At 52.9% G+C, this 24622-nt stretch overlaps 1 protein-coding gene across 2 annotated transcripts in view; it reads right to left on the bottom strand.

The window, feature by feature from the left end:
* The window catches only part of GAS6 (growth arrest specific 6), a 44486-nt gene extending 22733 nt beyond the window's left edge, over nt 1-21753 (bottom strand). The window contains exons 1-5 of one of the 2 annotated variants that reach the window (XM_032151423.2): nt 21657-21753; nt 21068-21475; nt 20810-20976; nt 6227-6251; nt 4725-4787 (exon numbers count right to left, since the gene is read on the bottom strand). In XM_032151423.2, the coding sequence (XP_032007314.1) occupies nt 4725-4787; nt 6227-6251; nt 20810-20976; nt 21068-21152 (340 nt within the window). In that variant the 5' untranslated portion in view covers nt 21153-21475; nt 21657-21753. Of the gene's footprint in view, nt 1-4724; nt 4788-6078; nt 6190-6226; nt 6252-20809; nt 20977-21067; nt 21476-21656 lie in introns of those variants that run through there. The other variant, XM_058438125.1, reaches the window with a different exon arrangement.
* Nucleotides 21754-24622: the final 2869 nt, after the last annotated feature.

Here is a 24622-nt window from a genome sequence, read left to right on the forward strand (position 1 = left end):
TTTCCTCCATACGCCTCAGTTTCCTCCATACGCCCCACAGTTTCCTCCATATGCCCCACAATTTCCTCCATACGCCTCAATATCCTCCATACACCCCACAGTTTCCTCTGTCTGCCTGAGTTTCCTCCATACTCCTCAGTTTCCTCCATACGCCCCACAGCTTCCTCCGTATGCCCCAGTTTCCTCCATACACCTCAGTTTCCTCCATTCGCCTCAGTTTCCTCCGTATGCCCGTTTCCTCCATATGCCTCAATTTCCTCTGTACGCTTCACAGTTTCCTCCATACGCCTCAGTTTCCTCCATAAGCCTCAGTTTCCTCAGTCTGCCTCACAGTTTCCTCTATAAGCCTCAGTTTCCTCCGTACGCCCCACAGTTTCCTCCATACATCTCCAGTTTGCTTGTTTTGCACAAATGACTGACAACAGAACACTTGTGGGTGTGGATGGAACTCGAGTTTCGAAGTATTTCTAAGATGCTATTTTCAGCCGGTCGCTATAAACGCCTTCTACGCTGAAGCACACAGGGGCTGGGGCTGGCCTTCAGAGTTACGAGGAAACAAGGACCAGGACCAGGGATTCTGCATCAGCACAGCCGCCAGGAGCCAGCCGGGGCCCCATCCCTGACACTGCTGTCGCCCGGCTGTACCTGGGTGCTGTGTCTGCGGGGCGTCTGGAGACGTCGACGTGGTCACAGCAGGGCCTGGAATGGGGAGGTCTGGCCTGGACTAGAGAAACGAGGGGCTCATCCGCTTCCCCACCCTGGCCTCAGATGAAGAGGCTCTGGGGGCAGGAGGGAGTCAGACACGTGCAGGGCTGGTGGCCTGTGCAGGGCCTAACCCTCCGGCACCGGAACCTGACACCCTCAGAGGCCCCCACCGTGGAGGGATGTCTGGGGGATGCTGTGCGCTGCCGCTATGATGTTTGATTAGAGATTAAAGCCATTTCAGAAGTGGACACCTGCCCATGTGATGCAAAGGGCTGGGAACCCGGTCTTGACTTTGCCTGTAACGCCCATTGGAAAGACCTCTGTGCCTGAGGCTGAGGGACAGTGCCCGCTCCTGCCGGATGCCCAGCTCTTAAGCGGTCCCCAGTCTCATGCCGCCTGCCCCGGGGCCTCCCCCAACTCATCTGTTTATTTCCCTGTTGGGAATGTGTTGATACCTCTAGGATGCAAGGACGGAAGCACACCTGAGGGGTGGACACTCAGCCGGTGCCCAGCAAATATCTGTGGAATTTCCTCCATACAACAGGGAAAGCGATGGAGACAGAAACCTCTGCAGGTCCCCGAGGGCACCCACTTCCCTGACCCCGCCCACCTCCCTGACCCCCATCCCGCAAGCTGGGCCTAGGGCATCAGTGGCCTGGCTGGTCATGCCCTGGGCGCCAGCACCTGCGGAGAGTTCAGGAGGTGAAGGGTTTATCTCAGCTCGGCCCCTGACTGCGTTGAAAGACAGAAGGGAGCGGCCGTGGCTGTGGCTGGAATCTGAAGCCAGTGCGGGCGGCCAGGGCCTCTCCCTGGGTGGTGACGAGCGAGGACCAGAGCCCTGTCTGCCCGAGGGAAGGGCGAGGGGACACTCCCCGTGGCGGGGGTGGGATCCTGGTAGCCGGGGCTCAGTGACCACTGCCTGGGCCACCGTCTGTGGGGACCTGACCTTCCTGGGGAAACCCATGGGTCAAAGGAGCCGAGAAATCCAAGCACCAAATGGCCGCTAGGGCAGGACGGGCACGTTCGCAGTGGAGAGGCTGGATGTGTCCGTGGGAAAGGAAAGAATGGAAGCAGAGGCTCTTCAGGGGCACCTGGGAACACAGCCTACACTCTTCCCAGGCCTCCTCCCTCGTCCACTGTGCCGCCTGGGTCCTGGGACAGCCTGAGGGCCACAGGCTCCCATGCAAGGCCTGCTGGGGGCCTGCTTGTCTGGGGCTGAATTTGGACTTTATGGGGCTATGGCTTTAATTTCACAACAACCGATAACCAGTGAACTGAAGCCAGTACAGCACCGTGAGCACCAAGTCAGAGAATTTTCATGAGGGAACCGATGAACAGGAACAGGGTGCGAGGCTGCCCCAGCCGCGTCCTCCGGGAGGCGCCTTCCCAGGGGAGTGTGAGGCTGCCTGCTGTGGCCAAGCCACCAAAGGACCTTCTTCACCGCCAGGCGTCTTTTGAGGCACACGAACATCAGAGGCCCCAGCCACGTGCTCTGGAGGAGAAGCTGAGAGCCCCAGGCCACAGGCAGGGCAGGTGGACCCGTTAGAAACTGCATGTGTTGCCTCTGGCACCAGCCACAGCAAGAGATTCTCTTCCTATCACACAGGGAACAAACTCAAGGATCTTGACCCTGCCCTCCTCTCCCCAGCTGGCTGTACTTGGGGACGCTGATGCCACAAAGGAAATAATAAACCAAAACAAGATAACTCTATTGGGCGGCAGGAACAGAAAGGAACATGTAGCAATCAGTCTTCTTCATCCACGCGAGGCGATGCCATGAAAAGGACGGCCTTCTTTGCTACAAATAGCCAGACGTGAACTTAGCAAAGGAAGCACGGGACGCACAGGAAGAAAAGTGCTCCAAGAGATGGACGGGACGGTGCCGGGGTTAGGAAAGCGCAACGCTGTTCAGACACGGTCTCCGAAATATGAATTGCAAGCCCAGTTAAAAATATCAAAAGGGCTTTTTTAGATTTTTAAGAATATTTTTAAGGTTTAGTTTTTTTAAAAAATAAGCAAGACAACCAGAAAAAAGACTGAGGAGGGCATAGGAGACCCACCCGCGTGCATGAAGCTGAGTCTAAAGCTGCGGCCACGGCCTGTGGAAACCCAGCAGAAAATCTCCCAAATACCCAGCATATGAGGACAGCAGCAGGTGAGGCACTGGGGTGAGACAGACTTCAAGTTTGTGGTGTTGGGGCAGGTGAGGCACTGGGGATGAGACAGACTTCAAATGTGTGGTGTTGGGATAGGTGAGGCACCGGGGATGAGACAGACTTCAAATGTGTGGTGTTGGGGCAGGAACTGTGCCTAGATCCCCACCTTGTCCATCATATCAAAAGAAATTACAGGCGGGCCACAGATGAAAACACCTAACAGCAGATAACTGTTTTGTAATCTTGGGGAGAAGCCTAAAGCCCAGGAACTAAGAGAATATAACAAGTGTGAATATAGAATTTAGAAGAAGAGATTGGTTTAGCAATCACTAAGATAAAGCACGCGTGGCAGGATCTGCTTGTCTCCTCGGAGCTCACGGGAGCCTCTGCCCCAGATGCAGACATTGAGCCCTGTGTAGCACCGGGCTACTGTGCATGGCTGTGGTCAGGGCGAGCCGGGCCACACGGCAGGGCCACCCTCCCATTCCCATGTTTACACTGAGCGTTTCCTCTGCCTGTGGCTCTTGGGCTGGGTTCTGTGATCCAAGTCTGGGAGGCCTGGAGATGCCTCCAGACAGTGCGTGGGGCTTAGGGAGTGGGACTGAGCCACCTCTGACTCCTTCCACTGACTGGGATCCAGTTCCAAAGCCATGCCTGGGAAGAGACTCCTGCCTCTCCCAAGATGACTCTGTACCGCCACGCCTCCGCTCTCGGTGCCCGCGGGGACTCACCAAGGTGGCCTTTCATCTAAAACCAGACACACATGACACCAGGGGACCACAGACCCAGTGTGAGGGGAGCTCTGTGGGTTGTGCCGCAGATACGTTAAAATTCACACAGGACACCCAAAACAATCAATCTTATTTTATGATAATTTTAAAATAATAAGAAAGACTTGTGGCAAGCTGAAAAAATTTTTGATAACTTTACTACCAATGGCTAATTTGCAAACTCCTACAAATTGAGAAAAATAGGCAAAAAATATAAACAACAGTTTATAGGAAAAGAAATACAGTTTTTAAACCTATGAAGCACAGCTTTACTCATTAAACAAACAAACAAACAAACAAAACAAAAACCTGAAATGACTGATGTCATTTCTCGCCTGTTACATTGGAAGAGATCAAAAGTTTAAAAAAAAAAAAAAAACAGTTCATTCACCCCTGAAGGGGCGGAGGCTAAGGTCGGCTCTGGGATAATTTGGCAGTATCTGTATCCAAAGGAAACATGAGGACTGCCTCTGCGATTCCATCCTTGGGAACGCATCCCGCAGACACTCAGACGTGTGGGAGGCAACAGGTACACGAGGATGTCATGCCAGTTTTGTTTATAATGATGTAAATTGGAAATAATCTGGACATCAGCCAACATGCATGGGCTAAGCTCACATGATGCACCGGCTGGAAATGCCAGCATGAAGGTGAGACACGCTAAGAGAGGGTCTCCTGTGCAGACAGAGTCGCAGAGGTATGGGACAGACCGCGTGTGCTAAGCTGCCAAGCGTGTGAAGAGCAGAAGGCCGCTCACACATGTTTACATGTCTGAGCACAAGATTCTTGGAACCGTAAGTACGGTGGTGTCTGACTGGATGACTCAGAGGCGGGGGTGGGCTTTCACATCACACCCTGTGAAACATTTACATTTTGTTCCATGTGCATTTATTGCCTATTGCTAAAAACGTCAAAATTTACTTGTTTAGAAAAGAAAGTTTGGTGAAAAGGGAGCAGGCCTCGGGAAGGGACCACAGCTCCTTAAAAAACAGAACTATTCAGGGCCCTCCACAAACCACAGCCAAGCCTAAAGCCACCTAAAGCCACCCAAACCCACAGTGCTCCCAGGAAGGCGCAAAGGAGGCCGACTTACTTTGCACGCAGGTGGCGAAGCCTGAGTTTTTGGTGTACGGAGACCCATACTTGTTGATGCAGTCTGCAGGAAGAAAGGGAATGGATGTCAGTCATCCTTACGAGACCGGATGGACTGCAGAGTCTCCGCTTCTGAGAAGCTCCGGAGAGGCAATGACTCTCCTTACCTGGGGTGCTGTCATCCTCCAGAAACAATGCCGCTTAGCTTGTGTTAATACAAAACATTTTAGCCCCAACCCCAACAAACAGGAAACCGCCTCCACCAACTCAGCGGAGTTGTGCACCCACAGTCGTCAAGTGGGTAAAGCACCGCCCGCCGTTTCGAGGGGGTTCCTCCTGCCGTACGGGAGAATCACCGGGAATGTTCACTAAGTTCCTGACAGTACTCGGAAAGCTAAACTCCATTTTCCAGTTGACCCCTGTTGGGAAACGCTGTGCTTAACTGGAAAGCCACTCTGCTTTGGAGAAAGCCCCTCCATGCTCTCTGGCTGGCTGGACACAGCTTGACAGCAGACATCTCGCTAGGGCGGCGGGGGGAGGCGAGGCCTGGCATATGCACATCCAGGGATGACCAGAAACGTGAGATTGTGCAGAACGGTGCGGGGCCTCCCGACCCCGCCCTTCAGCGGGTTATGTTGCTTATCCAGGCACAGAAAGGCATGGATGGACAGCGCAAGGCCTCCTGTGGGTGTGCCGTGGACAGCTGGCCACCCCCTTCTTCAGGACTCAGTCCTGGCTGGTGCCTGAGCTTTCCGGGCCAGTGCCAGACCCACTGTGTTTGTTCCAGATATGGACCCAGGGAAGGACCCTTTAAGACGACATTTACTAAAATGCACTTTGCAACATTAAAAAGGAAGACCTTGAAATACCCTTCTCTCCTTCTAAGTGAAATGCACTCAAAGAGCTCTAAGATGGCGTCAGTTAAACAGGCTGACCCGGGGTCTCTGGGTTTCACTTTCTTGCTGTCCTCCCTTCCCAAGTGTACAGTGGGGGTCTCCAGAGGCCGCCCCACATGCACCAGCTGCTCTGATTGGCTGAGATAACGTCTGTGCATTCCCGTTCTTCAAATTAAACAGAAACACTATTCAGTGTTCACGGTTTTAATTAAGAATACGGTAAATATCAGTCAGTACAGCCCACATGAACATGGACCCCTTTGGGGTCCTCAATGACTTCAGAAGTGATTAGTCCTGAGATCAGAAAACCGGAGGACAAAATCAATTACACGTCCTGACAAGGAGCTGAGCCTGGTATCAACTCAGAGAAGGGGTTTGCAGATAACAGCATTCGCCTGAGGTTCCACTAACACGGAATAAAGCTGTGGTATAAAATAAACAGAGAAACTTGTTTCTGACCTGCATGTTCCAGGCAGTTCCACGTGCACCATGTGATTAAGACTCTTCCTTCCAAGAGTTACGTGGTGAGGAGACTCCTCCAACATGAAACACGCACCCCCAACTATGCCTCTACGACAACCAGAGTAGAGAAGTAATTGAGACTTACCTAAGTATCTTGGGTAAAAATAATCCTGTGGAAAAAGAAAAAGAAAAGGCAAGCATTGACCGGCACGCTACGAGGGTCTCTAAACAACATAAGCATCAGCTGGTTAATCAGAGGCTGCTCTCGGGGCAGCCGGAGGGCCGCCCCACCCAGGAGACCGAGGAGAAGTGACCGGGGCACAGCTGCTGTGAGACCAGCAAGCAAAGCCAGGGCCATTTCCAGCTGCGTAGGAAGTGCCACCCGGTGTGTCCAGGGGAGAGGCCTGCCCAGGAGGACAAGAATGCTTCCAAGTAAAACCCCACTCTTAGTTCCCTGTTGACATAACGGTCTCTAAAACCCAAAGACTTAGTTCCCTGTTGACACAAAGGTCTCTCAAAACCCCAAACACCTTTCTTTCGGCACACGGGCATTGATTTGCACTTATTGTATTGGTGAAACAAAATTAGTACTGGATGAGGACAAAAGCTGTAACGAAGGGTCTTCTTATCCAGGAAAGCACACTGACGAGGTCCACATTTGACACAAGTGAGCTGTCGGGTCCTGGAACCACCTGCCTGTCACTTGGCCAGCAGAGGCCGGCCAGAAACTTCTTCAGGATCCTTTTGCCATGGCCCACAGATTCTAGGGCCACAGGCTGGTTAAAGCAGCCTCTAATCTCCAGCTTAGGGTCAACCATGCCAGCAGTTTGGCCCTAAAGGCTCTAAACCAAGAAACCACAGTCATGGCAGAATAGTCCCAGCGGCCTCTCGATGCTGGGAATGAGTCAGCATTTTTACACTATTTTATGAAATCCTCACAAATAACACCCAGGAAGGTCTTTTTAATCCCATTATCAGGAATGAGGAAACCTGGCTTCAGGATGGTTATGGGATTCACCTGGGGGCATGAAGGTCAGGATTAGCAGGCGCTAGTAGCATTTTGCAGAGTAGCAGACAGAGGCAGTACCCAGCGCCATCTGCAATGCGCCTCTGGCTTCATGTGCTGGCTCTGCACAGCTTTTCTGCCTCCTTCCCACCTGTTTCCCACACTTGCTGGCCTCGCCACACCTTTTGTGGGAAGAGCCTGGAGGCCCCGCCCCAGCCTTGCCAACACCCTCCAGAGGCCTGCTTGGATGTGTTTTCACAAAGTTGTGTTCTAGGAAAGATGGGATGCTCTTAAACTCTTACTTCCTTAAGAGAAAGGAAGGGTCAGGGTGAGCTGGTGTTCAGCTTATATGTCTGTTGGGAGGGCGGCCGCCCTGAAGGTCAGGAGGGCTGCAGACCTGGAACACACACCCTCATGCCTGCCCTCATTTCTCTTACTTCCAATTTTAGTCATGGGTTGGCAAACTCCAAGAAAAGGCAAGAACAGCCATACCAAGTAAGCCCTGATGGAGTCCTGCAGCAACACGAGGCAGCACCAGGTTTCTAGGCTTGGAAGGAGAAGGGAAGTGATGGGGCTTTGTCTCAAAGCGGGAGGCTCTGGCTCTGAAATAAAAGACTTAGGAGGGATGCAAAAGGTGTCCTCTCAGGTTTAGGAAGCCAGGGATTGAAAACAGCTAAGAACTAGTGAGCAAACGGCCTAACTATACGCAAATGCTTGCATTACCACAGCTTAACAGCAAGTGCGTTCTATTTTTCAAAATCAAGACTAGTCATACTACTTAATGTGTAATCTGTATTAATACCAAGTTTTATTGTTGCAAAAAGGCATTATTCATGGAAAAACTACGCCAATCTCCTCTCAGTTCGCCACACCTATGGGAATGGGGTTTCTAAAAGCACAGGGTTATAACCTGGGCACTGTATCCTAATTTGCATGTTTGATTATTTGAGGCAGTAATGGCGGCAGAAAGCATGTGCTAATTCCACCAGCGAACTAGGGGAAAGATGGTTAAACCATGAGCAAGAGCAAAGCTAAGACAAATAAACCTAAAAACGCTATACACTCCTGAGAGAAAGAAAAAGAGACATTTCACATTGTCCTGAGAACAGTCTGGTATACATTCCCAAGAAAGAAAGACATTTCACATTGTCCTGAGAACAGTCTGGTATACACTCCTGAAAGACATTTCACGTTGTCCTGAGAACAGTCTGGTATACACTCCTGAAAGACATTTCACGTTGTCCTGAGAACATTCTAGCCAAAGATGTAAGACCCAGAAATGGCTTTGAGTAAAGGCACCCAGATAAGCATCCTGACCTTCAGAACCAAACACAGAGCACTTTGTTCTCAAAACCCTCCCGCCCCTGTCTGCACTACAACTTGTTCAGGTGCATAAACCTTGGCCTGAAGCCCTGCATTAGCCAACCCTCCAGAGCAGCACCCCCAGGAGTCCCCATGGAGCAGAGGCCACCACTCAGGAGGCCGAGATTTAGAACCAGGAGCTCCTTACGTACACACTGACTCTCTTTCTTCTCGACCTAGGAAGAGCAAGACCTGTGGTAATGGGCTGGCATGCTGGGGTTAGGTGAGGGCAACAGGGGGAAGAAGCTGGGATTCCCAGGCTGGGAATGGCGCCATTTGGCCCCTGGAAATCCTTTCCCCAGGAATCTGCTTCTGTTTTATTTGAACAGCTACAGATAAAAATAAGTGAGCAAACCCCAAGCCACTGCACTGTCAGCTGAAGCTTCAAGAGGAAAAAGACAACATCTACCTGCCCAGCACCGAGCCTGGTGCTGACTGTCCCCCAGAGGCCTCAGGAGCCATCACCAAACACATGGATGGATGACAGATGGACAGTGGATGAGTGCGTGAAAGAACGGACGGGTGAATAAATGAGTGGATGGGCAGATGGATGCATGAGTGAGTGGGTGGATGGATGGATGAGTGAATGGATGAATGAGTGAACAGATGGATGGACAGATGGATAGATGGATGGATAGATGCATGTATGGATAAATGCACAGATGAATGAATGGATGGATGGATGAGTGAATCAGTGGATAGATTAGTGAGTAGGATGGATGAGTGAGCAGACAGATGCATGGATGGATGAGTGGATGGATGAATAAATGAATGAATCAGCGAATGAATGAGTGAATGGGAATGAATGAATGGATGAGTGGATAGAGATGGATGAACAAATGAATGACTGGATGGATGAGTGGGTGTATGAAAGAATGAATGAGTGGATGGATGAGTAAATGAATGGAGATGGATGGATGAATGAGGTGATGGATGACTGAGTGGGTGAATGAATAAATGCGTAGATAGATGGGTGAGTGGATGAATGGATGAATAAAACAATGAGTGAATAGATGGATGAGTGGGTGTATGAATGAATGAGTGGGTAGATGAGTGAGTGGCTAGATGAGTGAATGAATGAGTGGGTGGATGGGTGAGTGAATGGATGAATGAATGAAAGAATGAGTGAGTGGGTGGATGAGTGAGTAGATGAATGGATGAGTGGGTGGATGGATGAATGGATGGACAGATGAATTAAGGAATGAGTGGGTGAATGAGAGTGAGTAGATAGATGAATAAATGAATGAATGAATAGGTGGGTGGGTGAATGGATGAGTGAATGGGTAGATGAGTGAGTGGATAGATGAGTGATGAATGAGTGGGTGAATGGGTGACTGGATGGATGGAGATGGATGAATAAATGAAGGAATGAGTGGATGGATGGATGAGCGAGTGCATGGAGAGTTGAATGAATGAGTGGGTGGATGGGTGAATGAATGAATGAGTGGGCAAGTGCAAGGTCCTGCAGTTTTCACTCCCACAGAGCACTGAATGCTCAGTTTCACTTAAATCATAGATAAGTACTTGGAAGAAAAGTCAAAATCAATGCTCCCAGTCTGTTTCTTTTAATAATATGGAAGTATTTGTGCTGTAATTCCTCTAGTTTACAAACCCCCACGTGATTTTAAAACTTACATCCTTGTTATTAACTGACATCTGCCAAACCCAGTCTTCCAGGTGACAAGCGTGGTGCCCACTGCATGGAGGATGCAGCCATTAGGTCTCTCGGAGGTTTGTGTGCTTTGCTGTTCCTGGCAGGGACGACTCGGAGGGCAGCAGCCTTCTGGTCAGCGCAGGGCCCTGTCCCTGGGTGAAGCAGGGCAGGTGCTCGGCCCGTGCTCCCGAGGCTCTGGAGCAACTGCGAGTGGCCCAGGATGGCCGTGAATGCGGCCCAACATAAATTCGTAAACTTTCTTAAAACATGAGCTTTAGGCACAGACCTTCTTTTTAGCTCATCAGCTACTGTTAGTGTTAATTTTATGTGTGGCCCAAGACAATTCTTCTTCTTCCAATGTGGCCCACGGAAGCCAAAAGATTGGACGTCCCTGTGCCAGGGCTGGTCGAGGCTGGGAGCCCCGTCTGCAGAAGGTCCCCGTGTGAACAGCGGAATCGGTGCCTCCTCTGACGCCTCCCTGAGTGCGCCCATTGCCTTCGGTTTTATAAGCATGGAGGAAACTGAACCTGAAGCAGCTTGGAGGGAGCTGAGCCCCAGGACAGGAGCCCGGTCTGGCTGGGGTCTAACATGAGGCCCCAAATTTGTTATAAAACTGCAAAGTATCTGATGAGTAGATGCCACCTCCGGACCCCGGCATCCGCCTCTGCTGCCTTTGCCCTGCTCGGGAGAGCAGTGGGTGCCGGCAGAATCCATGGGAATTGGTGCAGTGTCACAAAGACCCAAGCCCACCTCCGCCCCTGCCCTGCCCACCACCAGACCCAGGTCTCCCCCGCTCAAAGCCACCCACAGGGCAAAGGTCAAGCATGGCAGGGAGCTGCAGACAGGGTCCCCAGGATGGGCCGGCCTTGGGGACCAGGCTGTAGCCTGGCCACCCATGCAGCAACCCTATCAGCAGGGCACTGCGGTTCTCACGCCCCAACCCCCAAATGACCTTTGACCTGGTGACAGGCTTCCTCACCCAGAGCTGTGGTTCAGAACAAGGTGGGGTGACCTCCCCATGCCGCCACAGGAATCAAGCAGCACCCAGCACGTGAAGAGACCCTCCAAGGGGTGGGGGGGACTCTTTCCCTAGGCCTGCTCTGGGGCCCCTGCCTACCCGCCTGCAGCTTGGTGACGGTTTCCAGTGGTCTCTCGATCCAACTAGACCCTGGAGGGCCCATTCACTTTTTAAAAATGGCCAAAACCTCCATGCGGTGATGGCACCCAACACAGCGTGTTAACAAGACAGGAAACACTTTTGGGCCCAAAGTGCACTGAACTGGAAGCACCTCGCACAGCCTAAGGTCAGTTTGGAAGGTTCCAGAACATTTCCTAAACACCTTCATCCCTGAATACACTTTAACTCCTTGGGGCTCAGCAAGGTCTCTGCCTGGTGGTGAGGGGCAGCCAGGGGATTAAGGGCACGGCCCGACCTGACGCTCACTCATCCTTGGGCCACGGTCCCTGCAGAGCTGCAGTGAGGATCAGAGGTCAGTGAATGTGGAGAACCTTCTGCAAACACCCGATGTCAGTCCTGCATAAATCTTTCTGTGTGCGTTTCATCTGCATTCACACAGCAAATAGTGGTTATTTTTCAGAGTGTGCTAAGAATGTATTACTCTGTTTAGCAAATAACAACCATAAATTTTGTTTCCAAAAATCTTTATCTTACTTGACAAGTGGGCTGAGACTGCTGAGCGCAGGGACTCTGTTTATCAACACCATAACTTTCTCTGATATTTTCCATGGGAAATGGTCACAAGAATTCACTAACCCTTTGACCATAATGTTGTTTTCCAAGAACTTGACTTCTATGAGAAAACTCAGAGTAACGCCCACAGGAACTGCCCTTGGGGAGCCTTCCTTTCTCAGCATTTGCAGAGCCTCTGAAGAGCCGCCGTCTTACAGACCCTTGGCCTGGCAGCACGGCTCTATTCGTGTTCTTCTAGCTTGGGAAGTGCAAAATCCTTTCCTTCCTTCCGAATTCATTTCCTAAGTCTTCACACCCGCAGCAGCCTGCTCTAGCCCTGAGCAAAGTGGAAGTGCTGATCCCACTGCCCACAGGAAGCAGTGCCATTGGCCCCCAGCCCAGAGGACCCCAGGCTGACCTGGAGGGAGACAGGCTCCAGGAAAGCACAGTCAGCACACCCGGCATGCCCATCCGCACCCAGGGTCAGTGGTGACAGGTGCCTCTGCCCTCCTCCAAGCTCACGCCCAGGTGCGCCCTCCCTTGCTGGGAGCCCTCTTCCTGGGAGCTCATTCTGGGTGTGACTGCCAGGTCAGATGTGGATGCTGGGAACCGCCTCTGTAGCTGACTGCACAGCTGTGAGCACCCCACCATGCCCCACAGCACTGACGTGGTACCTGAACCGGTGGGTAACCAAGCTCTTCTCACAGAAGCCCCGAGACATACATCAGTGTCTCTCATGGGCTTCGTGGCAAACAAGACAGAGGAGCTCGAGTGGCTTCCAGCAGCTGCACAGCAGTAATGCTGAGACTCACCCTGCACAGCAGTAATGCTGAGACTCCCCCTGCACAGCAGTAATGCTGAGACTCCCCCTGCACAGCATTAATGCTGAGACTCACCCTGCACAGCAGTAATGCTGAGACTCCCCCTGCACGGCAGTAATGCTGAGACTCCCCCTGCACGGCAGTAATGCTGAGACTCACCCTGCACAGCAGTAATGCTGACACTCACTCCGCCCGTCTCTGCCCCAAACACAGAGCATGCTCCCGACAGCCCCCAGTAGGGTGTCCCGTGGTGCACAACATTCAGCACGTGAGCGTGGACGCAGGGAAGGAACAGAGCTGTAGCCCCCACAGGCCCTGGGCCAGCACAGGCTCTCAGCGAGGAAGGCCCGCTGTCTTTCAGGGCAAGCCGCGCCGAGGGCTGCCTGCTTTTAAGTGCAGAGCGGTGACTGTCTCTGGCCATTTGGCAGCATCCTTGCGGGCCCTGAGAGAAGCCAGTCAGGAAGCCACAGAGCTGTCGGATGGGAGGGATGCTGGCCACAAGAAACACTACAAGGAGAGAGGCCCAGGACACACCACTGTCTGCATGTGGTGGGCAGAAGGGAGCCCGGGAAAGTGCTGACTAAAGAGAGGCCAGTCTGCAGGGGAGCAGAGGGAGGGGAGGAGGAAGGAAGAGGGTTCCTCTGTGCCCACCCCGGCCCCGGTGGTATCGCTGTCCTGGGACTAGCCTCGTGTCCGCAACAGCTGCCGTGGGGAGGAAGTGGGATGTCTCACTGCAAATGCTTTGGGAAAAACAAGACAGTGTACTTTGTGATCATATAAAACAGCAAAATAAAATAGTCATGAGCACAGGGCCAGTGATTCTGCAGTTAGAACCATGTGGACTCAGTCCCCACCTCCGGCGAGGGCGTCTCCTGCACACGGTGCCCAAGCTTCAGGTCACACACACGTGCCTTGGACCCAAGTTCACCTTAGGAGGTGTCGATTGCTCCAAGAAAATGTGCTAACTTTGGAGTTTGGGGCCTGGGCTTCCATCGGCGTCTTCCCCACAAAAAGCGAACTGGGACCAGTCCCTCAACAAGCTACTGACCTGTTCACAGAAGCACAGGATGAGAGGACGCCTGGGTCTTGCCAGCCACCACGTTCTATGATCCCAGGACAAATACGATTGCAAAGTTCGTGTTTGTTCTCGGCTTACAAATGGGGAGGTTTATTTATGGCCTCTCCAGATCCAAGGGGAGCTGCTCCATGGGACGCTGGACAGCTCAGTTCGCTTGAAAGGGTGGCTGCACCATCGGGCGTGACTCAACCCAAAGATCCACCCCGCCGGGGCCTGGCAGGGACAGCTGTGCTCGGACGCCGGTGTGCCACTGCCGCTTCTGCGCCGGGAGTCACGCCCCGGCCTCTCCCACTGGGCTCCTGGCCTGAGCTCTGCCCAGCTGGTGTAAGGACAGTAAAGGCAACCAGATGCCCTGACCGCGACCACCACCAACAGTCGCCAAGTGTGCACACAAGCAGAAATCACAGACGCCCCGGCAGCTGCCTGAAGGACAGGCTTCTCCTCCAGCTTTATCCAAGTTGAGCTGGTCTTCGGCCAGACGACCAGGCCCAGGCCCCAAATTCACCTGGGTTGCTCTGAGGACTGGTGAGACTTAAAGGTCGCTTGGACTCCTCCAGTGGCCAGGACACATGTCTCTCTAGTGGACTAGTTGCCTTCCGTGTTGTGAGGGACCAGCCAGGCCTGCAGGTTGGTGCCTTCCTCTGACCTCATTGAGTAGCAACACTCAAGTTCAAACACAAAACCACCATTTATGGTGGAGCCATGGGCTCTGTAGCCCAGCATGACGCACCTGGCAGGCCATGTTCATGAGACTCATGCTCCGAGCCACTGACACACACCCAGCTCTCCGCAGCTGCCCTGTACTTTATGCACCCACACCAGCACCACTCAGCCCTCACGTGGGTGCCAGTACGCTCACAGTCGCCTGCACACAGAGGAGCACACAGCGGGGCCAGGGGTGCTGCCGCGTCCTGCTCTTCCCCAGTCCCAGCGAGCACAGAAGTTAATGACAGAGTGTGGGGGCTCAAATGCCCAGGACACACTGTAGCCCTCCACAGCCTCTCAGGGCCTCAGTTTCCACATCTGTAAAATGGCTCAGTGACAGCTGTTACACAGTTGTGGTGAGGATGTAACAACTTCACACATGGAGACCCCGAGAACAGCACTCTCAGGAGGACCCGTACACGATTCATCTTTCAGACTAACAGACGACCTGAGCGACGGACGAGCTGAGTGATGGATCTGAGAACAGGAGTGACCAGGAAGTGAACAGTTTCATCATCTGCTACTGCTATTCAATTGTCAGGGTTGAAATAAATGGAAAGCCGGCCTGCCTGTAAACACTGTCATGTATTTCCCACAAGTGTAAAAAGGAAGTGAACAGTACCTTCCAGGTGTGGTGGAGACGGTCCAGACACACCCAAAGCCCACTGCACCTCCCTGAGAGCTGCCGCGTCTGGGCTGCCCTCATTTGGAGTGGGCAGGAATGCCACACTGCAGCCCTCTCTTTTCTGCAGGGATGGTCAACTTAGCAATTCTGAAAACAAACAATGTTGACTCAGAGTGGCCTTACTGTACTGTGGACAGTTGGTCCTGGATGGGAGCCAGTCCCAGCCTGGCCGAACGTTTGGCCTTTGTATGCTGAGAATCCGGCCACTGCAGTGACTGGCCCAGGCCCTCTGAGGGCTGGCTGGGTCAAGCTGTGTGTTTTCCATGGAGCCCAAGTTCCAAGGGGAGGTCGTCACACAACTGGGTCTAGCAGGTTTGTGGACAGATGGGGAGAAAATGTATTTTCTTATCATAGGCACTAACACTGGAAGGAAAAAAATTTCACCTATAATTTGAAAACGGAGCCCAAGAAAATTAGTAGAACATTAACAAGGCCCAATGCACTTTACTATTTCTTTTGAATATTATACTTTTAATCAACATCCGTCAGAGCAGACAGTGCCTCTGTCAGAGTGAAATGCAAAACTGATACTGTTCTTAATTTATTCCACTTCCAGCTCCCCTTTAAAATTTATTTTAAAACTTTTAAAATGAACCTTTCACTTGGTCAGGGTCAAAATTTACAAAGCATACACACCAGGTTTGCAGTGAAATCACTGGAATATAAAAACCATGGAAGGTCCAGAGCATTTCCAACATCAAATACGAAACCCTTAAACAATAAGCTTTGCATTGGAGAAACAGCTCTCAATTTTAACCTTAGGAAACAGGGGAAAACGAAGCATGAGGAAACCTGGATGCCTATCAATCGCTCTGGGGTAAAACCATAACCTGGGAAGTGCTCGGCATGCCCCAGCTAGCAAGCTTAATGCCCCTTTACTCAGAATCTCAAGAAAGAAGCCATAAGCACTTGCTTCCTAAAAGGGTGTTTTGTTCCTGAATAACAAAGGGAGATGTTCAGCATTTCTCAAAACGTCTTTAATTAGAGTTTTCCACAGATGTGAAGCTCTCCGGCTGGGGTGAGGGTGTCGTGCCTCTGAGAAAGCCCTGGAGGAGCCTGGCACCAAGTGCCTGCAGACGCCTGGGTAAAAACAAGCATCTGCACAGGTGCAGGCACAGGAGAGGGCTGCTGAGCCAGCGCCGAAGACGGCCCTCAGAGGAGGCCAGGCCCTGGTCCACTTGCCCACCTGCAGGCCTCAGGATGGGCCCAGGAGGAAGGGCCTTGGCCACAGGGCTCCGGCCCCTCAGGCAGGGGGCTCTGGGAGTGGAGAGACCCTGGGGGTCTGAGGAAGCTGGGGACACAGAGCCCCGGGACCTTGTCTCACGTTTTAGTGATCCTCATGCAGCTGTCAGTGGTCTTCTGACCCCAAAGTTGTGGAAACAGAAAAGTGTGTGAGAGGGTGCATGCGTCTGTGTGTGTCTGCATGCATGTGGCTGGGCATCCATGTGTGCCTGTGTGTGTATATGTGTCTATTTATGTGACTGTGTGTACGTGTGCATGTCATGCATGTGTGTACACGTCTGTCAGTGTATGACTGTGTGTACATGTCTATGTGAATGTGTGCATGTATGTGTACATGTTTGTTAGTATGTGTGTGCCTGTGTATTTGTTTGCATGTCTGTCAGTGTGTGACTTGTATACATATCTATGTGAATGTGTGCATGTATGTGCACGTCTGTTAGTATGTGCGTGCCTGTGCATGTCTGCATGTCTGTCAGTGTGTGTACATATGTCTATGTGAATGTGCATATGTATGTACATGTCTGTTAGTATGTGTGTGCCTGTGTGTGTGCATGTATAGCTGTGTCTATGGGAACATATGTACATGTGTGCATGTGTCTGGGTAGGGGTGTGTGTGCCTGTGCGCACCTGTATCCATGAGTCAGCACCTATCTGTGTGGGTGTCTGTGTGTGAATGTGTGTGCATGTGCACATGTATCTGTGTGCATGTGCCTGTGTGTGAGAGTGTGCTGCAGCTTCTGTCAAGGCAGGGCAGGGGAGGTCTCAGCCTGGCCATCACCTTCCCCAGCAGGCGTCCCCACATTGTACAGCCCTCCCCTCCAGCGGGGACCTCCCTTTAGGCCATCCCAACATCTGGGCCTGTGTCCCAGCCGAGTGGCTGTCCCCAAGTGGAAACTCAGAGGGGTTTTCATTTCCATACAGGGTACCCCTTCCCCAGCTGTTCCCAAAGAATCCACAAGGTCAGGGCAAAGGTGCTTGGAGGGCACATGCAGTTCACGACGAGCCAGCAAGTTTGAAAATGGATGCACCAACATCCCATGCAAAGAATTCCTCACCACCAGCAGTGGGGAGAAGAGAGAGACTGGGACAGAGAGAGAAACACAGAGGGAGACAAAGAAAGAGATAGGGGAAGGGAAACCCGGCCTCAGAGCACAGGCCTGGCTACATGTCGTGCAGGTGTGGGTGCAGGTGCAGGTTGGCTAACCCAGGCCAACCCTCAGGGAAGGCCACCAGCCCTCGGTGAATATCGTGTTTGTATCTCAGATAAAGCCAGGTGATGGGATCAGGAACCACAGCCTGGATGATTCTCTGGCATGCAGGTCGGGGATCAAAGTACACAAACAGGCTCCCAGGCAGGCACCGGAGGACCTGGGCGGTAGGGCTGGGCTGGGGTAAGTCTCTAGTTTCGGATCCTTTCTGGAATCAAGGGGTGATTACGGAGATCTTAGCAGGCCCTGGAACCTGATGGCCTTCAAGGACTCAGTAAAAAGGCACTGGGCCTGGGAAGCTTTAGCAGAGACACAGTGGGGAGTTAACCCAGCAGGGAGAGGCAAGGCCAGGGAGGGAGAATAACAATATAAAAAGGAAAACAAGATAAGGAGAAGGTCTGGGCAGTGGAGAGCAAGGAGGCATGTGGGGGTGGCCCAGCCTCGAGGAATGTCGGGGGAGGGGCACGGCTCCAGCAGAGAGGGCTGGGGAGGTGGGAGGAGTGTCCCTTCCAGCAGAATTGGGCTTTAAACCACAGGTGTTTGGTGAGGGCCAGAGCTTGGGAGGGGTGCTGGGCTTAGTATCCGCCTGCTGGAAGGTGGGGGTCTGCAGAGCAGGCGCTTGCCTCACAACCAGGAAGCAGCCCCAGCTTGGGGCAGTGGGACACACTTCAGGCAGGTTAGCAGGTGGGCACAGAGGTTAGCACACAAGTGAGCTTGGAGCCTGGGAGGGGTGCTGGGCTTAGTATCTGCCTGCTGGAAGGGCTGCAGAGTGGGCGCTTCCGGGAAGAAGGTGCAACCAGGAAGAAGCCCCAGTGAGGGGCAGTGGGACATGCTTTGGGCAGGTTAGCAGTTTAGCAGGTGGACATGAAGGTGAGCACACTGGAGAGCTGGCTCCAGCTTTCCCTTCCCTCCCTCATAGGAGGCTGCCCAGGTGAAACAGCCAGGGCTGGGTAGGTGTGTGTTAACTAATGGCAGCCAGGCACTTCCCACATCCTAAAATGGCAGGGGGCTGGGACCACCTTCCCTACAACCACCCGTGGAGGACCACACATCAAGACCCTGGGCCTGGGGAGGCCAGGGACCCATGGATGCTCTGACAGTCACCATGGCCAGGTCCTGGTCACCTCTTAAGCTCAGGCCACAGCCCTTTTCCTCAATCAGCCTCACTGCACAAAATGTAAAGTGACCGACATTTCAAAGACAAGGAGCCCCTAGCCTTTGACAAGGAGAAGTTCATGGATGATTTTCACGCATTAGCAGGAAGTTGTGCTTGGACGGTACCCTTGGGTCTGGGGTCTCCCAAGGGTGTGGCAGAGGATGCAGTGGAGACTAGGGTCCCGGAAGGGGTAGGCACGGTGTGCTGGAGCCGGCTGGGATTCGAGCCAGCCTCTGGACCCTGTCCCTGCCCCAACCAGGCTCTCCCCAGCATCCACCTGCCTGCAGGAACCGGAAACAGAAACAGAAACAGACAGCAAGCTAAAGGCCAGATCCAAAAACCAGAGGGAAAGCGGGTTGTTATCATTCGGCGTGGGGGCTGGGAAGGAGGGCAGAACTCTGGGAACTGAGATGACGCTGAAAAGAAGCCGGCAGAGGCTGCTGGGGCCAGGCTGTGAGAGGACGGGAGGGAGGCCTCCCCGGCACCAAAGCCACTCAGCCACATGCAGGAGGATGAGGGGATGGACATGCCAGCACAGAAACCATCTGACGCAACCACAGTTGTATTAAAGTGATGGGGTCCTGAGTGCTGTTTTCATTTTCTTATCTTCATTTCACACCTTTGTAAACAAAGTTATTAAATTAAAATTGGAAAACCAGGTAGGGGACTGACTTGGGAAGAACAGCACAGTACGTCCAGGCAGCGTTCGGTCTGACTGACATGCGTCCTGCGGGTCCTGGAGGACAGCGAGGAGGGGCTGCGGCGGGGCCTTGCAGGGCTGCGCGGAGTGGGTACCGTGGGGTGAGTGTGACCCTGCTGCCCTCAACTCCCATCACCAGGACGCCCCATGCCACAGTCCATGTGCACACAGAATGTTTCGGGTGAGGACGCTGTTGGAGGGCACTGCACCAGCCACACGACCAACCCCACAGCTGGGCGGCGACTCCGAGCGACCAGGGCACACAGGCCCACCTGCCTGAGCCAGCGGCACAGGCCAGGATTCATCATTAAAGAAACAGGAAACAGAGAGGCCGGGGAGACGGACCAGCTAGGCTGCGCTGAAGGAGAGCACGGGCCTGTGCGGCTGTGGGCAGCCCCCGGGGGAACAGCCCCAGGTGCGTCATCTCTGCAGGGATGAGCTATGCCCACAGGTGCACAATGGTCATCTGACAGCCTCGGAGCTTTCAGAAAGGCAGATCTAAGAGGGGTCCAGTCAACCACTAGAAATGTAAGCGGAAACAGGCCTCCATGGGTCATCCAGAACCACTCTTTCATCTCAGGTGACATTTATTCCACCCCAGGAGAATTCTTTAAAAGGAACATTCCAGCAGAACGGAAAACTTCGCTGTGAAATCACCCTGACTTCAGGGCGGGAGGGACGTCAATGGGAATCCACACCTTCTCGGACTTTCCAAAGTCACCCGCTCCCGAGCCCGCAGGAAAGAGTGGCCAGGCCGTCCTCACACGGGGGCTCCTGCGGGAGGCGGCCCCGGGCGCCCCGCCTTCTCCAAGGACATTCCTAACCGAGGTGCCGGGGCCAGCACCGCCGGGCTCCTGGACGCACCCGCTGCCCCTACGAGAGCACCTGGCAGAAAGGGGCCGCGGAGCCGCCCTCCCCTCCCGCATGCGGCCCCGCTCGATTCCTGGAATCGTATTTTTGGACCTGCTGCCGCAAGCAGTTCCCGCCCTCGGCCCTTTCAATTCCTCTTTCCGGAGGGGACTGCTCTCCACCCCTCTCAGGAGGACGAGGCGCGGCCCGGGGGTCCCTCACCTCCAGGCCAGTAGAGGGAGGGCGGCGAGGAAGCGGTCTGGGTTTTAACCATTGTGTTTCTTTCGCACTTTGGAAACGGACTCCCGGCTTCCCCGCGGGGAGGCGTCTGACAGCGAGCGTTTCCCGCACAGCCCCGCAGCGTCTCACCGGCCTGCGCGGGGATCCTGGGGTCGCCGGGGGATGGGCGTGGGGGACGCGGGGCGGGCCGGGGCTCCTGGGGCCCTGAGGCCAGGCCTCGCCGGGCGGAGCTGGGGGGCGGCAGCAGCGCTGCCTCTCGGGAGGGGTTAGAGGCGCGCGGGGGCCAGGGGTTCCCCCGCATCCCGCCCGCATCCCGCCGGCCGGCTACTCACCGTCTCGGGGTCGTTCTCGAACACCTCCCGCGCCTCCTCGCGGCTGCACAGCTCCTCCACGCACTCCCTCTCCAGGTGGCCCTGCTTGGCCTCCTCGAAGACCTGGAAGGCGCGGCGCTGCCTGGGCCGCAGGAACTGCGTGGCCTCGCGCGCCGGCAACAGCGCGGCTGCCCGGAGGGAGAGAGGGGGACGCGTCAAGCCGCGCCCGGAGCCTCCTCCGGCCGCCCGGGGACGGGGTCTCGGGCCCGCGGGACTCACCAAGCGCGCACTCCAAGGCCAGCAGCAGCAGCAGCAGCGGCGCGCCGCGCAGGGCGGCGGGCCCGGGCGAGGGCGAAGGGGCCATGGCGGGCCGGGGACGCGCGGTCAGAGCGCCCGGGAGGCCGAGGCGAGCCGCGGGAGCCGCGGGGCGGAGGCTCCGGTCATCCCGTCCTGGCGGCCCTGAAGGTCACATCGCGGCGGCGGCGGCGGCGGCTGCGGCACCTCCAGCGCTCAGTCTGGGCGGGTTCGGGCGGCTGCGCGCGGGGAGGCGGCGGGGGCGGGACCAGCGCGCGGGCGGGGCGCGGGTTCCCGGGAGGATCCGGGCGCGGGGAAAGCGGAGCGTCCTGGACGCGGCGGGACTCGAGTGTCTCGGAAAAGGAACGTCTCCCCAGGCGGTGGTTGTCTTCACTAGCGATGGGGTAAAAGGAAAACGCAATACCTGGTTCAACTTGAGCAGGTACATTTTGACCATATTCCAGGTGTCATGTGAAGATTTAAGCCTCTTTCCAACCCCCGCTCCCCCCGAATCTACTGCATCCTTTTTGGAGTCTTCATTCTTAGGCACATTTTGTCAAGACTTAAAACCTACCAAAGAAAAGATACACAGGTCAGATCCAATCCCACTGGGGGCCACCGAGTGAAATGCGACGGTTTCCTTTTGTAATCTCTGTTTTTCATAATGATGACATTCAAAATCTTGAGGTTTCCCAGTAGATATTTAAGCTGAAAGCAACATTGTGCTTGTCTTCAGAGACCAAGACTTTCTGGCTCTTGTCTTGGAATATTTCGCAAAGTCATAGGCAAAACACACACGAACAAACAACCAAAACACAGCAGACCACTCACGGGGGACCCGAACAAGGCAGTTAGCCCAGCATCCCCCTGCTGTAGGGAGGAGGGAGCTTGGATACTCCTCTCTGGAGAATCCTGCTCTGGAAATCCCCACACCCCAAAATGCAATGTAGAGGGGCAGTGAGTCAGCACCCCACCCCAAATGGATGGCCATTCTGCTCAGCAGGCTCAACGCTGAGATTCCCAGATCCAGTTTCTCTTTGCCTTCTGTAATTGGAAGAATGGAATAGGATTGCTGCTAGAAATCTTTGAGATCACTGGTTTGAAAGTGGGGTTATGAGCATGAATATGTTTTTTGTTTTTTTGTTTGTTTTGAGACGGAGTCTCACTCTGTCGCCCACGCTGGAGTGCAGTGGCGCGATCTCCGCTCACTGCAAGATCTGCCTCCCAGGTTCACACCATTCTTCTGCCTCAGCCTCCTGATTACCTGGGACCACAGGTGCCCACCACCACGCCCAGCTAATTTTTTGTATTTTTAGTAGAGACAGGGTTTCACCGTGTTAGCCAGGATGGTCTCCATCTGCTGACCTCGTGATCCGCCCGCCTCAGCCTCCCAAAGTGCTGGGATTACAGGCATGAGCCACCGCGCCCGGCCGAGCATGAATATGTTAATTTAGGCAAATGAATGTCCGTGGGAATGCTCTTCAAAGAGAATTAAAGTGGGATAGAGAAGTCATCTATCTGCACCTGTGTCTGAACCAGAATGACGAGGCACTCCCATGTCAGCTAGTTACTGGAGCAGGCAGAGTAAGGAGTGCCCCTGGGCTTCTGCCCTGAAACCACCACTGCTACTTCAAAACAATATTACATTAATTTTCCTGCTTGTTCTTGAGAAGCACTGGTTTCAAAAATTGGATGGAGTGATACATGTTTTAATCAGTATTTACAAGGCTCCTTAATCACTTCATCAGACAAATAATTCATTGAGCACCTACTATGTGCCAGGCAGTGTAATTCATTGAGCACCTACTGTGTGCCAGGCAGTGTAATTCATTGAGCACCTACTGTGTGCCAGGCAGTGTCTGAGGCACTTCTAGCCATTATTTCCTAAGGGTTCCAGCAGCCCATGGATAAACCTCAAAGAGTGTAAGCTCTTAAAAATTGTTCGTAATTATTTTCTGCACATTTTTGTAGTTTTGGAGAAGAGAGTTTATGGAGTTCTTGCAATTCTCAGAATTATTTGCTGCCTTTAGGAATGAGCATCTCTAGCCTCTGCCTGTTCGTCTGGGACGATCTGCACCTGGGCGTGGGCCTGCTGCTTCAGGTCAGTAGGTATCAGAATGACCTCAGTTGGATGGGGCAGTTCAGGACCCCTGGCCGCCTTTTAGTCTGGACCCCACTCTCATTCCTCATATTCTCGATTCACTCTTTCTACTGAGTTACTATCCTAGTAATGGCAGTGCCTCCTATCATGTAGAGACTTGGTTTGATAAAATGCATTCACATACAACTGCTCGCTTTGATTTCTCTAACTGGGGAATACAGAAAGCAAACATGGGGTGCAATGGAGGATGTCTCCATTACCCCAGATAACTCCAAAATCCTTCACCTAGTTACCAGTGCAGGAAATTCGTTCTAAGGCAGAAATGGAAAATGAATAAGAAACAATTTGGATGTGTTCCAAAAATGGAGAGTTGTCAGGCACTATATTATACAACCTGAAATATCAATGGTGAAGTAGACAGTTCACCTCCACGGGGGGCAGGAGGTTGGACCCAGGGCAATGGATGTTTTATATGGATGGTTAACCAGTCTGTGGCCATGAGGTGGAAAGCTGTGTACACCTGTGAAGCCACAATCAAGTTAGGGAACATATCCATCACCCAAAAAAGTGTTCTCATGCCCTTTGGTAATTCCTCCCTCCTAAATGTCCCCACCCTACCCCACATCCCAGTTCCTATGCAAAAACCGCTGACCAGCTTTCTATCACTATAGATTTGTTTGCATTTTCTAGACTTTTATATAAAAAGAATTATACTGTATGTACACTTTTTTGTCTGTTTTTTTTTCACTTAACATATTTATTTTCAGAATCATCTATCTTGTTGCAGGTATATTCCTTTTCATTGCTCAGTAGTATTCCACTGTATGGATATAACAAAATTTATCATTCACCTGTTGAGGGACATTATACTTGCTTCTAAATTTTTACTATCGCAAATAAAGCTGCTGTAGGCATTCATGTGTGTGTCCATTGTGTGGACATTGTGTGCACATGTGCTTCCATTTCTCTTGGGGAAATATCTAGGAGCAGAGTGTCTGGATCCCACAGTAGGTATTTGTTCAACTTTTTAAACTGTTTTTCAAAGTGGTTATACCGTTTTTCATTTTCACCATCAATGCATGAGGGTCCCAGTTGCTCCACATCCCCACCCATACTTTCTGTGGTCACTTTAAAAAGTTTTACTCACTCTAATATGTATATAATGGTATTTCATTGTAGTTTAAATTTGCATTTTTCAAATAACTAGTGATGTTGAACAAATTTTATTGTACTTATTGCCATCCAGATATCTTCTTTGGTGAAATGTCTGTTTCAGTTTCACTTTCTTTCTTTTCCTTTACTTGGTGATATGGTTTGACTGTGTCCCCCTGCCCCACCTAAATCTCATCTTGACTTTCCACGTGCTATGGGAAGGACCTGGTTGGAGGTAATTGAATCATGGGGGCAAGTCTTTCCCATGCTGTTGTCATGATAGTGAA

Source organism: Hylobates moloch, unplaced genomic scaffold, assembly GCF_009828535.3.
Source record: "Hylobates moloch isolate HMO894 unplaced genomic scaffold, HMol_V3 SCAFFOLD_4, whole genome shotgun sequence".
Classification (NCBI taxonomy): Eukaryota; Metazoa; Chordata; class Mammalia; order Primates; family Hylobatidae; genus Hylobates; species Hylobates moloch.